This window comes from Vidua chalybeata, chromosome 5, assembly GCF_026979565.1.
Source record: "Vidua chalybeata isolate OUT-0048 chromosome 5, bVidCha1 merged haplotype, whole genome shotgun sequence".
Classification (NCBI taxonomy): Eukaryota; Metazoa; Chordata; class Aves; order Passeriformes; family Viduidae; genus Vidua; species Vidua chalybeata.
In genome coordinates, this window is record NC_071534.1 from 43,928,649 (window position 1) to 43,943,292 (window position 14,644).

At 37.4% G+C, this 14,644-nt stretch overlaps 1 protein-coding gene across 4 annotated transcripts; it reads left to right on the forward strand.

Annotated features, from left to right (window-relative positions):
* Window positions 1-23: 23 nt before the first annotated feature.
* On the forward strand, window positions 24-10,546 carry ZCRB1 (zinc finger CCHC-type and RNA binding motif containing 1). 4 transcript variants are annotated; one of them, XM_053942166.1, is made up of 8 exons: window positions 24-146; window positions 4,774-4,861; window positions 5,016-5,044; window positions 7,192-7,303; window positions 7,386-7,493; window positions 8,244-8,353; window positions 8,458-8,533; window positions 9,892-10,546. In XM_053942166.1, the coding sequence occupies exons 2-8, from the start codon at window positions 4,778-4,780 to the stop codon at window positions 10,021-10,023; spliced, it is 651 nt and encodes a 216-aa protein (XP_053798141.1). In that variant the 5' UTR covers window positions 24-146; window positions 4,774-4,777; the 3' UTR covers window positions 10,024-10,546. The 4 variants fall into 4 exon arrangements, with proteins under 4 accessions (XP_053798141.1, XP_053798142.1, XP_053798144.1 ...); XM_053942167.1 differs by lacking the exon at window positions 24-146 and adding an exon at window positions 159-660; XM_053942169.1 differs by lacking the exon at window positions 24-146 and adding an exon at window positions 159-265 and having other exon boundaries at window positions 4,774-4,812.
* Window positions 10,547-14,644: the final 4,098 nt, after the last annotated feature.

Below are 14,644 nucleotides of genomic sequence, written 5' to 3' on the forward strand. Positions count from 1 at the left end.
GGCGGAAGCGCGACGGGCCGGGGCGGCGGTACCACAGGAGCGAGCCGTGTGTTCCGGGCTGTCCTGTCCCGCCGGCACCGCACCTGCGCCTGTCCGAGCCGCGTGGCACGATGGGCTCCCGCGCGGGCTGAGCCCCGCCGTGACGGGTACGCCGGGGCGGGGGCACCGCGGGTGTCGCGAACGCTCGTTCACAGCTCGCTCGCTTCGGGCCTTTGCGGAATAGGAAGGGACGAAATAAGCGGCTGTTCGGGGCCGCGCTCTGATGGTATGGCCAAAGGTGTTAACACAGCGTGTGGAAGTTGCTGAGCAGTCTGTGGTTGTGTTGCTTTAATGTCGCTCTGCTCGCACTGAACTCTGAAATAGATTACGTGTCTCGTGATTTGAGGAGGAAGGGCCGGCACGAAGTGAGTTACCCAGATCTGCCCCTCCTGGGCGAAGCTCTGGGTGAGACCAGATGCGATTGAACCAAGCCGCTCTTCTCCCATCTGGCTGTGCTGAGAATCCCTTTAAAAAGACACTGTTGGAAAAGTTTTAATGGGCTTTCCATTTGGAGCGTGGGAGAAATGGTAGCATAGAAATTATGAACTTCTGAGGGCCCTGAGTCTATCCAAGTGGAGGCGAAAGAAGACAGCCCAGGCCTCCAGAGCACTCCTTACTTCTGTAGGTATTGTACATTTGTTGTCGAGTAAAGCACTTACTGCTGTATCATCTTCATTCGCAATAAAGTCTCAGTGAATGCTGATTACTACTGGGGCTGAAAGTGGAGTCATATCATTATATCTGTCTGGGAACAAAGTTCTACTGATTTTGGCCAAGGTTGATGTGACACCTATACATAATCTGGAAAAGAAACATATATAAATTATATGTGTTTGGTAGATAGTCTGTGGGTGGTCTGGTTGCCCAGTCTTACTGTCCCTATGCTTTTGTAGTTAGAACAGTACATAAAAGTGTTTTGATTCAAACCACAGATCCTTTTTGTGTTTCTCTTTGGCTTGAGCAAATTGTATTCTTTCTTTGCTGATAGTGCTAACCTTATTTACCAAGTCTTGATCCTGTTTAATATTTGCTTGGTACTATTTAAGGGAGTATGAGATAAAACAGATTATTCTCTTACAGCTTGTTCTATGCTCCTTGTGCAGGGCAGAATTGTAGCAAGTCATTGATACCCTTGTCAGGGACCAAGGAGAACATGAGTTTGGTTTCATCCTTTAGCAGACACTTTAATATTAGTCTGAGCCGAGCTCCTGCCACAGTTAATGGTTTCTTGACTTGGGTCTAAACTCCGTTGACACTCTTAAATCAGGAAGAATATACTGTGTTTTAAGGATTGAGATAGAAAAACTCTAATTGTCCTGAGTGGGAGTGTCTTCAGAAACTTGCTCACAAATCATTTGTACATACTTCAGTTGATTAAATCATAGATCTGACATTGCTGCACTGCACTTAAAAAAAAAACATACAAGTTTGTGCTTTTAAGTTGAAATACCAAAGTTAAGTCATGAAAGTGTAAGTAAATTTAGGCTCCACTTGATGATTCAGAGGCATCTGAACTGTTTTGGTGGTGTCCTCTGTCCTCTGGGATAAAGTAGAAAAGCCAATTACTGAAATTAATCATTGTCTTTCTGTGATATCCCCAATACTAATGATAGATGTTGCATTAAGCATATTGGATTGAACCAAAACATGTTCATGTACCTGATCTATTTTTCAGGAGACTTAATCATTGCTGACAGATGGCTCTTGTCAAAAAAAAAAGGCTTCTTTTAGTTCAAGTTGTTAGAAAAGACAAAAAAGATTGAATTCAATAAGTCATTGTAATGAGACATAACTCTCTTGTCAAAGTTAATATGTGAAAGTGATAAATGAAGAAGACATTAGTATTACAGAGAAGCCATTACATTAATGGGAATTGTGTGCAATTCTGTGGAGGTATTGTAAAGGCTTTTAGCCAATGTTTTAAAGTTAAGTAATGAAGGTAATACCTTGAAGATCAAGAAAGCCCAAAAAAAGCATGCAGGATAAAATAGAAATGTTTTGATTTGTTGAAAAGCTCTAGCAAGAGATATATAGCCTTGAAGCCAGGCTGTACCTGACTTTCAGTTGAGTCTCCAGCAGCAAGAAGAAAGCTGAGATGTTGTTTTTTGGTTCATTTGGAGATTTTTGTGAGGGAAGAGGATTTTTTTTTCCTTGTCAGCTGAGCAGAGAGACTGGTAATCGCAGAGAAAGAATGTGATTAAAATCTTATATTGGACAGTTCTATGAAGTTAGAAAATTCCTGAAGTAGCAGGACTCTCAACCTTGTAATGATGAGCCTCCAGATGACATGTCTTGTCTGGAGACTTAGCTTAATGCTGGAACTGGCATTTTTTACTCCTACAACTAGAAAACATCGTTATAATAAATGATGATAACCACAGAGTTGCTGTACTCCCTCTTGTATTAAAGTTGTGTCTGTATAGTGAATCAGACATTAAAAATAAGCAGTACTTGCACAACAGTTCTAAACAATACAGATTGCTAAGAATATTTGGGCAGTTGGAGCAGCAAAACTATCAAGCCCAGAGTTGTCCAGGGGAGTAGAAACAACCAACGTTCAACCTCAGCTGTCTGGCAGCCAGCGCTGTCCGGGTGTAACTCTTTCAGCTTCTGGAAAAACAGTGTGCAGCTGAAAATGGTGGTTCTGTAGGCTGCTTTCATTAATAATTTTCTAACTGAGCTGTTAGGGCAGTAGTAATCTCCGCCTGATGTCTCACCTTCTCTGTGGAGGTTTGCGCTGTGGCATTGTGGAATATGCAGGCTGACTGCTCTCCAGTCATGCTGTTCTCCCTGGTGCCTGCCCACTAAAATGGGCGCTGCTTTGGCCTGCTGTTGCAAGGTGCTCCAGCTTCTCTTGCCTTTTAGGCAGAGTGAAATTGTTGTATTCAGATACTTGAGGCTCACCTCCAGTGTTTTCTTGTCCACTGCTGCAATAGCATTGGCAATATAGCATAGTGCAGTGTTGAGATTGCTCTTCCTGAATCCTTCTATCCACTGTACATCTGGATAACTGCACTTCAGGCCATCCATTCACATGGCATGTTGCCAAGTCAGTCTGGTTAGGCTTGTCAAGGATACTAATGCCAAGCAGAAAGGAATTTGGGATAATGAACCCAGTCTGCCTAACACCAGATGCAATGTGTGGCCTTTATTGCAAATTTATTCTGTTTTCATTTGCTTAACCTTTGTGTTGCCATTTTTGCTCATGCCAAAAAAAGTCTCTGAACATGAAAAACCTCAAAATTGGATCACTTGGAAACTGCCACTCACATAAATTGTGATACAGTAAGCATGTCAGGAAAGAGAAGCAAAGCACTTGGATAAACAGTATCTACTGGGAATATCAGGCCTTCAGATAACTAAACCATGAAATGCCAGAAAGTATCAGCCAGATTAGAGTGTGATATTAGTTACTTTTGTTGGCACTTGGCCAAGCAATCTGTTCAGACTGGCTACCCAAGAAGTCCCCTAAGAAACTGTAATATGGCAGATGCTGATTTTAATACTTTAGGGGTTTTATCCCTTCATCAGCTTTTGTCTGCCTTTTTAAAATGAGGCAGTCTTGCTGAAGAAGTGGCTTGATCCTGAGTTGGGAATTGGCTAGAGGTGCCAGGAAGCAGCAATAAGGCTGTAGGATAATGGACAAGGAGGTAGAAATTGGACTGTGTAGTGAGTGGGTTTGCTGTACTATTTGGTATGGCCTTTCATAAGGGGTATGTTTTGACCTTAAATTTTACTCACTTAGCTCTTGGTCTCAACCATGGCTACAGAATGGATCAAAGAGAATGTTTTGCACAGACTTTACACCACTAAAAATCTTGGGAAATGTCCAAATGTGAAGAAAAATATTAGCTTGTCATTTTCAAGTTAGTTCGGTTACTCTTCACCTAGTATTAGATTATATGTATGTGGTTATAACAGTATTTTTAATTGATTAATTGTCTCCAGACATACTCAGTTTCAAGAGCATAGAAAAGATTGGAAATTAAAATTGAAAGATTGGAAATTTTCCTGCTTCCTACCAGGAGAAATCTGCCTAGTCAGAAGGAGGAAGGGGAGTGCTTCTACAGAGATGCTGCTTTATGGCCAGCTCTAGACACATGCAGTTCTAGAGGAGCGCAGAAACTTGAGCAATAGTTAAGAGAAGAAATGGAAGCATGCCGCTTCAGCATCATGCTACATTGACTTAAAAATGTATTTATCTCCCTCCCCACAATAATTAGGACTCTGCTTTAGGGTAACTTTTTTTTCCCCCTTAACCAATTGTATTTTATTGTATGTTGAATACATCTGAACTGATACTTGCATCAAGAATCAGATCATGCTGGTACTGGTACAAAGGTCAGCAATTTGACACATTGTCCATAATGTTTAATAAATGAACATTGCTTGTTTCTTTTGGCCCTCAACCTTTCTAATTGCACAGATCACCAGGGAACTATTCTCAGTACACTAACTTGCCAGTTTTTTCTTGACTACAAATCGAGTCACATAGAACAAAAATATGTTTGGATCCAGGAGAGGAGGAAGGAATGTATGTCTTCTGTAGTCCATGAAGGCAAACACTAATTTTCATGTAAAATGATGCAAGGGAAATGAAAGCTATGCTCTCCTGCAACTTTATCATGGATGTCTGGGCTAGGTTTGAAATAAAATTGAAAGTCTTGAAACAGTTTTTTAATTTATTTCTTTGTTCTATACAGTTTAACTCTTCTCTCTTTTTCCTTTCATCAGAAAAATGAGTGGTGGGTTGGCACCAAGCAAAAGCACAGTGTATGTGTCCAATTTACCCTTTGCTTTGACTAACAATGATCTGTACAGGGTAAGTTTTAAGAGATGCATTGTTTAGATTAAACTTGTTGACAACAATTTTGACTTAAAATCAATACTGATATATAAGTTTATCATGATAAATTTATTATTAGTGAAATGCAATTGTCTGTTGTTAAATCTTTTTATTTTGTTTTATATTTCAGATATTTTCAAAGTATGGGAAAGTTGTCAAGTAAGTGACCTGATATGGCCTTCTATTTTTGTACCTCTCATTTTAAATATTTTATGTCTTTCCTTCACTTGAAAGTCTTGAGCTTTTGTAATTAAAGTATGAATGTGGAATTGTATTGAAGTTCTGTTCATTTTTAATAAAGTATAAATTTAATTTAACAACGGAAAGTTCTTGCAGTTACATACATAATACATAATACAAGAATATTTGTGTTTGGGACAGGTTTTGCTAACCATTTCTTAAGAGCAAGTAGAATGTTGTTACATACCATGAGTCCTTTCTCTGAAACAGTTGAAACAGTGTTCTTCTAGTATTATTCCCCTTTCCTTCACCACTGTGGGGCACAGTGGGTAAGTGTGAAAGTGGGAGCTTCTTATGTGAACTAGATGTCACAGTTATCACAATGCAGTGTAGAGTTCTCTGTGATTCTAGATGGGTTGGTTATTGTGACTACTTAGTATTTTACCTAAAGCTAGATGTAAGGCTGCATTAATGTCTTCCAGTATTTGGGGTATACATGAAAAATATATCTGCCTCTGTGTTCAAATGATAGAAAGAAATGTCACAATAAGGAACTGACTAGTTACTTTATTTTTTTTAATTGGTCAGAATAAGGAGACTCAAGTCTTCAGTTTTTAATCCTAAACCAGCAAGTATCTTGTCTAATTTCTAGTAGCTTTTGCAATAACCTGTGAGATACAGAGTTTCAAAGTTTATGAAGTCTCAGAAGTGTGTTTCAGGTGACAAATAGCAGGAAAAGTAAATATATCCTGACTTTTATGACTTTAACTGAGTTTGTTCATTAAGAAATCGGACTTTCTATGGCTCTGAGAAGTTCCTGACTTTTTGAAAATTTGTCACACTTGATTCTTTCTATTCTTGTGTTATTAACTGGTATGTTCAATATCCTGATTAGAAGCCTGACAGTCATACCAGGCTTCTGTTGGAATTCTTCAAAGAGTTAGCTTGGCAGAAAAATTAATAGAACTGTTTTAAAGTCAGTTTTATTAACACTTGAACTTAATGCATGCAGTTGTACGTGTCCTGTCCAAGAGGCTTTGGTAGTAAAACTGTCAAATTCAACCTTTTTGTGTATATATTTGGGGAAATTTGAGCTTTGTTTACTGTGTTTTTATTTCATAAGCTTTTTACCATGTAGGTCATCTCTTACTTATACAGGTTGTATGGTAGGCCTTTTGTATTGAAGTGGGGTTTGACTTTTTTGGTTACTTCTTAGAATTTTGGCTTCCCCTGTGGCTGAACCTTGTTCTGCCTGTGGTGGACATAGGGAGGAGTGTATTCCCAACTTTTTTACCTGTACTTTGATTTTTATGTACATGCAGCCTGACATTCTGGTTCTCACTGTTGTTTTGTTAGGTTTTTTTCATGAGATACATACTGAATACATACTGAATACAACTGACATTAAGATGGAAAGAATTGAGGCTGCGTGGGTTCCAGCCATACACACACCCTGGCCTTGTCTTGTAAATTATTATCTTCAGGTTTTGTTTTACTGTTTCTAGATTTTCATGAACTTCTCAATGTGCTACTAAAGCCGTTGATTTCAATGTTAGACTGAAGATTTAACTTTGTATGTTATGTGAAATGACACATGCATCCATGGTCATTGGATTTCATTTGGAGATATTTGTAGAACAGTACTGCATATAGTTAGTGTTTCCTGTTGTGAACCTGTTTAGCTGATTAGTCCTACACAAACATAGATTTCTCAGTTTGGAAGCAGTTCACACTGTGCTTTTCAGCAATAATAGCAATGGTAAGATTACTCATGAATTTTCCTTTCACTTCCAGTATATGTAGTTCCCTCCAGTTACGTTGCTTGTAAATCTAAAGATTATATTCTGTGTTCTTCAAGTCACCCAAGGGAATTAAGAGTGATACTGGTTCCAGAAAGATCCCACATGCTTTTTTTAAAATCATCTCCACTCTACCTCTAAATACATGGCCAGGTTAGCTGCTCCTTTGAATTTCTGTTTAATGAGTATTTTTATTGTTAAATATACTTTAACTCTTTTGCTGTGTAACAAAGGTAAGATCCCACTGAGATCTTTAAGGAAAAAAATATCTCTGAAGTAATTTTAGTGTGGTTCACTAAAATCAATAATGTGGTTATATGTTTCCAGAGTTACCATTATGAAAGACAAAGACACCAGAAAGAGCAAAGGAGTTGCCTTTATTTTGTTTTTGGATAAAGAATCTGCACAAAACTGTTCTCGGGCACTTAATAACAAACAGGTAAGTTGTGGAAAGATTTTATGGCAACAGGGTTAGGCTTTCAGTCCCAAAACATTTACCTTTTCTTTCCAATTTTCTGTAGTTGTTTGGAAGAGTAATAAAAGCAAGTATTGCCATTGATAATGGAAGAGCAGCAGAATTCATTCGCAGGCGGAACTACTTTGATAAGTCTAAGTGTTACGAATGTGGGGTGAGTAAAACCAAAAATGTAGAGAAATGGGCAAAGGTTGTGGGTTGAGATAAGAACAACTTAAGAAATAATTGACATAATACTAAATAGTAGTAGTAATAGTAGATGGTAATGAAAGTAACAAAGAGAAATAAAACCCAAGAAAGATAAGCGATGCACATGAAAACTTGCAATGACAACTTCCTACTCTTTGCTTCAAAGTATCTGCTTTTGCTGTAGCTTTGGAAGTTCATGATTTAGCTGGCAATAAAATAAATACAGGAAACAACTGTTTTATATAGAAATGAGTTTTAAGTTTTAATTAATTCCTAACTTTTCCTGAACACAGTAATGTAGGACCATGATATTTGGATAGTATTTAATGTCCAATACAAACTTGATTTATATTCATAACACTTCTTACAGCAAAAATGTCACCTCACTCCTGTGTCTTAAATTGTTAATTCTGAGGTTTCTGTCTTGTTTTGAATATAAACCATGTGTAGTATTTTCAGTCATAGCAACAGACAAAAAAAATCTACTGTTCTTGTAGCTTGTTCTCAGTTTGCAGTTAAGCATGCATATCACCACTAATCTCTTCATTTCCATGGCGAGCCTAGAGAAGAGTTTGTCTTCTGTGTGCTAATTCAGCATTCCATTTATCTTACTAATTGCTCCCATTTTTCCCCCCCGTGAACTTCCCTCATGATACGTTTTAATGTATATTTGTTTGTAATGGCTTCTGTTAAGCAATATTTCTTTCTTTCCAAGGAAGCAGGACACTTAAGTTATGCTTGTCCTAAAAATATGCTAGGGGAGCGGGAACCACCCAAAAAAAAAGAAAAGAAGAAGAGAAAGAAAACAGTGGAGCCAGAAGAAATGTATGTATATTGAGTTACATGTTACTACTTTTTTTTAGGAAGCTTTTTCATACTAAACACTTAAATATCTATATATTTTTTCTCTCTCTCCTTGCACAATGAAGTGAGGAGGAAGAAGAAAGTGAAGAAGAAGGAGAAGACCCTGCTCTAGATAGCCTCAGCCAAGCCATAGCTTTTCAGGTACAAAATTGAAGCATGGCATATTTATTTTTATTTTTTAAATTGAACTCCCTTATTTAGCTGCTTTTCAGAAGCTCTGATATACATGCATAGGTCTGTCTGCTCTATAGTACTGAGTGGGCTCTGGTTTGGTAGTACTAGCTGGTAACTATAGTTGGTGTCTTTACATTGCAGACATGTTCAGTGGAATTTTGTTTGGGTTTCTTGCTCTTTCTCTATTGCTGTATTTGTGTGTTGCAGCCTTTTTTTTTCCTTCAAGCTCCTTAGGTATTTGCTTGTGTCATCTCTGCTGTGATGCTCTGCTAGGTTTTTGCCCACAAATCCCTCTTTACTTTGTTGTCTGAGGAGACAAAAAACCAGTCATGTATAAGTGACCAGACACATCCTCTGTCCTCACTGGAATGTCCTTGAACACTTATTACTGGCACACTTCTTTTGCCTAGACAGACCATTGCATTCTCTCATAGACCTCATCTCCCAAAACATAATGAACGCATATTTTTTTATGTAGCTAGCTTATCTAACATCTGTATTACTGTCTTTATTACTTCTTTATCTCTACACCCTTTTGCTTCACAAAAAAGAACAAGCCTGACCTGATATTCAAATTTCTTGGCTCCCTGGTCAACATTGTTGCCTGTGTGCCTGTCCCCCCCCCCAAAAAACTGTCAAGAGTTAATAACTTTGTTCTGAATGTGACTGTAATGAGTGCAGGACTTTTACATGATGTAGTCCAAAAAAGTGATTCACATATTCACAATGTTCCTCCCTTTCCCCAGAAACTCCACAATTGGAAATAAAACCTATGAAACCAGGGAACATTTTCATTTCTATTGATGCCTTACTATCACCATCCAAAGATTTTTAACTGGTAAAATAGGAAGATTCTATTTCAACTGTTAGTTGAATAACCTTCAGTAATAATCCCCAAAGGCACTCATTATGTGAATGAATGACTGCAAAGGACAATGGATAGAAGACTTGTTAGCAGAACAAAGCTGATTCAATAACATCAGTTTAAAACATGAGGCATTTTTTGATTTAGATCTCAGCTAAAGAGATCTGCTTAGATTTTTTGCTTTAGATCTCTCTATATTTTTGGAAGTTTGCCATGGGCAAAATTCTTCTTTTTGAGAATACAGGATGGTCCAGGCTGCTGCTGTGGTGTAGCTTATATGTGAGAGCTACTTTCAGAAATGTTTCCCAGGGCTTTGATCACACAGTTTATCCAGAAATAAACCCCTGTAATTCTTTAACTTATTTAATAATTCAGTGTATATTAAGAATTAGCATTGTTATTTGTAGTGCTCCTTAATTTTTCTTAATCCCAGCTAATACTTCTCTTTTCCTCATTATAGCAAGCCAAAATTGAGGAAGAACAACAAAGATGGACACAGACTGCAGGGGAATCTTCAATTTCAGATGATTCAAAACGTCCAAGGATTAAGAAAAGTGCTTATTTCAGTGATGAGGAAGAACTTAGTGACTGAAATAATACTGTTTAAATGCATATATAAGATATATATATAGTGTACATTTTGTAAAGTGCTACAAAGTGATCTGTAATACAGGTTTGTTTTGCTGTTGAAGACACTGAAGATCATGGTTTTTTTTTTTTTATTCTGTCCCCTGACTCTCTCATCTTTTTATATCTGTGTCTCAAAACCTTACCTTTCAAGGCAACTTTTTAAGAAAATGATGTAATTATACACTTAAATCCAGAAAAGTATCTGTGAGAATGTGTCTTGCAGTTAGTATCTAGACCCAAGTCCTAGCAGTGAAGTGTTTCATGAGAGAATTTCCCAAGGCTTTTTTCCTAAGAGGAGTTCCTCTTAGGATGACTGTTAACACCACTGATGCTTTATGTATTGGTCTGTTTGGAAGCAGTGCTTTAGTAGTACTTCAGTAGATTATGAAACTTGCATTAGTTCCGCTGCATAGGGTTGAATTTCAGCTTTAGGCATTGTCATTTTACTCTTCATGCAGTACTATAATAAATTATTGTCACATCAACACTGTTTCTCCTGACTGCAGTTTGAGTGCCTAACAGTAATTAGGGTTATCCACAGAGTTTTAAATACACTTGGATCTAACCTGCATCACAGCCATCTGAACCTGTTGGCAAAATCCAAAAGGCATAGTTTCCTACATGCCTGAAAAACAGCTTTCATATGTATTTGGAACCATCATGGTCTCTTACCAAAGTGTGTTGCCATGTATTTTGCACATAAAGCTTTTCAGTCTTTCTCTTTCCTTAGATCTCTCTAGGGTTCTAGGCATGTTGTCCTGTAGCTGTGATTGTTTCCAAAACCACAGACACATAGTGATAATGGTACCCATTTTATATTGGTGTGTAGTATAAATTCATCACTTTTAGGAAGCACATTATAAAATACATTCACAATTTCACATGGAAATAAGAGACAAGCTGGCCTCTTTCTATTTTCAGTTCTTCCTGTTAGCTCATCAGGACTTGATTTTCTTCCACATATAGAAAATGTAAATCCAAATATACAATTATGTATTCTTAAGTAATACCAGTATACAAATATGTAACTGGGTGCAAAGCAAAGAAACATGTACACACATCCTCTAAGCTAATATAAAGTAGTGACATTCAGAACGTCATTCTGGTGCCTTCCATTGCTCCTTAAACACTAGAATTCAGAAACAAGAATGAAGTAATACAAGCTTTTTCTGTGCAAGCTCCTCAAGTCAGCAGAATAGGAAGAAGTATTGGGCTCTAGATACAGGAAGATCTTGGACTCAGTAATCCAAGGAATGTTTTTAAGACTGATTTTGACTTTTTGCTAAAAGTACTGTATATTAAACCTGAAGCTTCCTTCACTGAATTTCAGGAAGATCTCTTAATACTGAATAGCTGAGAGCTAAACTGCCAGGCATATTGTTAATAAATGAAAATCATTCTACATCATGTATGTGTGCAATAATGAAGCTTGAGGAGTTCTAAACTCAGTTACTAAGGAAGCAGGTAATGCTGCCAGCATGCTTTTCTTCAAATGTTAGGTTAGGGCTCAATGGCAGCCAAAAAAAAAAAGCAAAACAAAAAGATTATGCCACTACATAAAATCAGAGTTGGTCTTCTTCTCAAATACCATATTCAATGCTAGTTTAAAAAAAAAGATAGAAAACTAGAATTTGACAGAGGACCAGTTTGACTTAGTCCATTACTTTGGTTTGGAAATATTTGATAGCTTTTAAGAATTAAAATTTTAGCGAAGTGATTAGACAGCAAGCTTCCAACTTCTATTTCCTTACACCATGTAATGAAGTAGTGGAACTCACTGCCATGAGACTTTTTTCAGGGTCATGGGGTCAAAAGGATTTGACTTACATGTGGAACACAATATTTTAAAATGTTAAAGTCTGTGCTCAGACATATCCTCAAATAAAAAACAAAACTGGCATTGTTCTGACCTAATACAGTACTTTTTCCAGAGTTCCAGTAGCTGAAGCACAGTGATGTATCTTTCTAGTCTGCTGCTTCTGCCTCACTGCTTTCCCCACAGGGTTTGTTTTTGTCAGCATGAAGCAGTAGCTCAGTCCAGACTATTACAACTGACCCAGTGTTGTTCCTCCATGCTCTTTTGTTCCAAGCATAAAGTCACTTAAGGTAGGTGGCACTGGAAAAGAAACATAAAAATGAACCTGCTTCTGTGCAGAATTGGCATTTAGAATTTTTTTACCTTAAATCATCTTCCCTTAACTGTTTTCTTAATTATTAACTACTGTTGATCAGCAGTGTGTGTAGTTTTTGTATTAGAAGAATGTACCTAATGCCTAAAACAGTCTAAAGGGACTTTCAATAATAGGATTTTTGTACTTGGCTTCCTGAATAATTTTAAGTTTCAGTTCTTTGTTGGCAAGATAACAAAGCATTTCTAGGTGAGAAATTCATAACACTAGCATTAGATAACCATTACATTAGATAGTATAAGTACCTGTTCTTCTTCCTTCAATACAAAGTTGTTTTCTACAGCACCCCCAATGCAGCTACCTAATTGTGGGGGGAAAAAAAAAAAAAGGCCAAAATTTGTCAATAAAGTCTCTTTATGACTTTCAGCATGGAGAGATTTGCTCCTGTTCATGCCTACCATCCCCTACTCTAAGCAGCATGGCTTCAGATTTCCACCTGAATCCCATCAGTGCTGAGGAGCAAGAGAGCGTGTTAATGAGGCTCCTAATTTAGATCAGGCCAAGAGGGTGCAATTAGTGTGCAAAGCTCAAGCAATGCAGTGGTGCTTTTGGCAGTTTGGTATTGTAAAGCGGGAACTGGTCTTGGTGGCTTTGGGCCGGGCAGGTAAGGCTGTGTAGCCTTGTTATCAAAAGAGGGAAGAATAGAAAATGCCTTGTAGAACACCTTCCTATTATTGTTAGAAAAACCATGGAGTTTTCTTCTGAGAGGTTTATGTTCAAGCTGTTTGGGGTTATTTTTAATAATTTGAGGCCCTGCCTTAGGCTTGCAAGCTGAATTCTGATTTTAAAGTACAAATAATATGGCTCTGATTGTAGAGAAATTTACAATAAGTGGGAGACTTTTTTTTAAATAACATCAAAAACTCATATCTTTCTGTAAATACCTGCTTATTAGATTTTGTCTTTTGTATTTTCGAAACAGCTTGAAAACTGTCCAAATATGTTCTGGGTCATAGGACCGCTCATCTATTGAAATGGCTAATACAGTAGTGTCTACAAAATCACTAGGAGATGCCTTTTATCTGTCCTTGGGGAAGAAGGGATATGGAAGTGGGATAAGGATGATTAGCTTAATTGATTATAAATGGTATTACTCATACTGTGCCTGTGCAGCACTTGTTAAAACCACTGCAGCTATGAGACACAGGAGTAATTTTAGTCCATGTTTAGTAGGCTCCCACTATGTGTTTGGCACATTCAGGTTACTCCTCTCAGCAGAGCAATAGAAAGGACTGTAAATATAAAGAACTATATGTACCTACATAGATGATCTCTGGAAGAAATTGTAAATACTTTATCTTTGGCTTCTGGGTCACTGTGTTTTCTGTGATAGCCCTTCTTTAATCTGCAGAGATGACTGACCGTAGCATGAGAAGGTGAGCTGTGCAGGCTGTTTAAAATTTTAAAATATCATGGTTTACATCTAGCTTTTCTAAGCAATTTAATAAGTGCTACTATGAGTGTTTCTATTCTATTTTGCATGTGCAGTGTCAATATGATGATATATTCCATCACTCTTCTGCTATTGCTCTTCTATAAAAATATTTCAAATAATAGTCTTTCAAATGTACTATCTTAAAATAACTGGTACTAGATAGCTGATTGCTTCTTTTTACAAAACCATTTTTAGGTGTCCTTAAAATGCTCATCCTCAGCAGCTTTGTTTATCTTACAGATCTTAACACGGTGACAGTTTTTTTCCTGTAGCTGTAGAAGGCAGTTTTAAAAAAATACTACACTGCTCCTTCTTTACAAAAAAAGGTGTAAAGTGGAGGATTTAATCACTTTTAATGTAAATTTCCTTATTTCTTGTGTCTGTGCTGGTATCTATAAAACATATCCTAGCAGGAATAAGCTGAGGAAATAGTACATGTAAAGAAAGCAATATTTTTTAAGTTGAAGAATTGTACAGGTCTGAGAAATGACATTCCATCACTGTCAGGCTAACCCTGACCCTGCTGTGCATTCAGACAGACAAAATGTGTGCTTATGCCTGCATTTAATGGATGTGACAGGTAATACAGCAAGTAAAGAGTTGAAGAAGTTGTGGCAGTAGAATGTGATAAAAGCATGTGAAACATTTAACCAACCCAGTTAGAGAATGTGGGTCACAGTGGCTTGAAGAAATACCACAGTTACTAATATGAGAAGTTTCCTGTCTGATGAATAGGAGGCTCCATAGAATCAAAAGCAACTCTGAGGTTTTAAGTTCATGAAAGGCAATGGCTGTAAGTCTACATCAAGATGAGCCAATCCATGAAAATTCAATTTTATCAATATACAGTTAAAGAGAATTAGAAGTCATCCAAATTTAGATACTGTATCAAGCTCAGTGCAGTGCAGCAAAAACTGTCACTTGGTTGCAGGAGTAAAGATGCATTATTTTAATTGCTT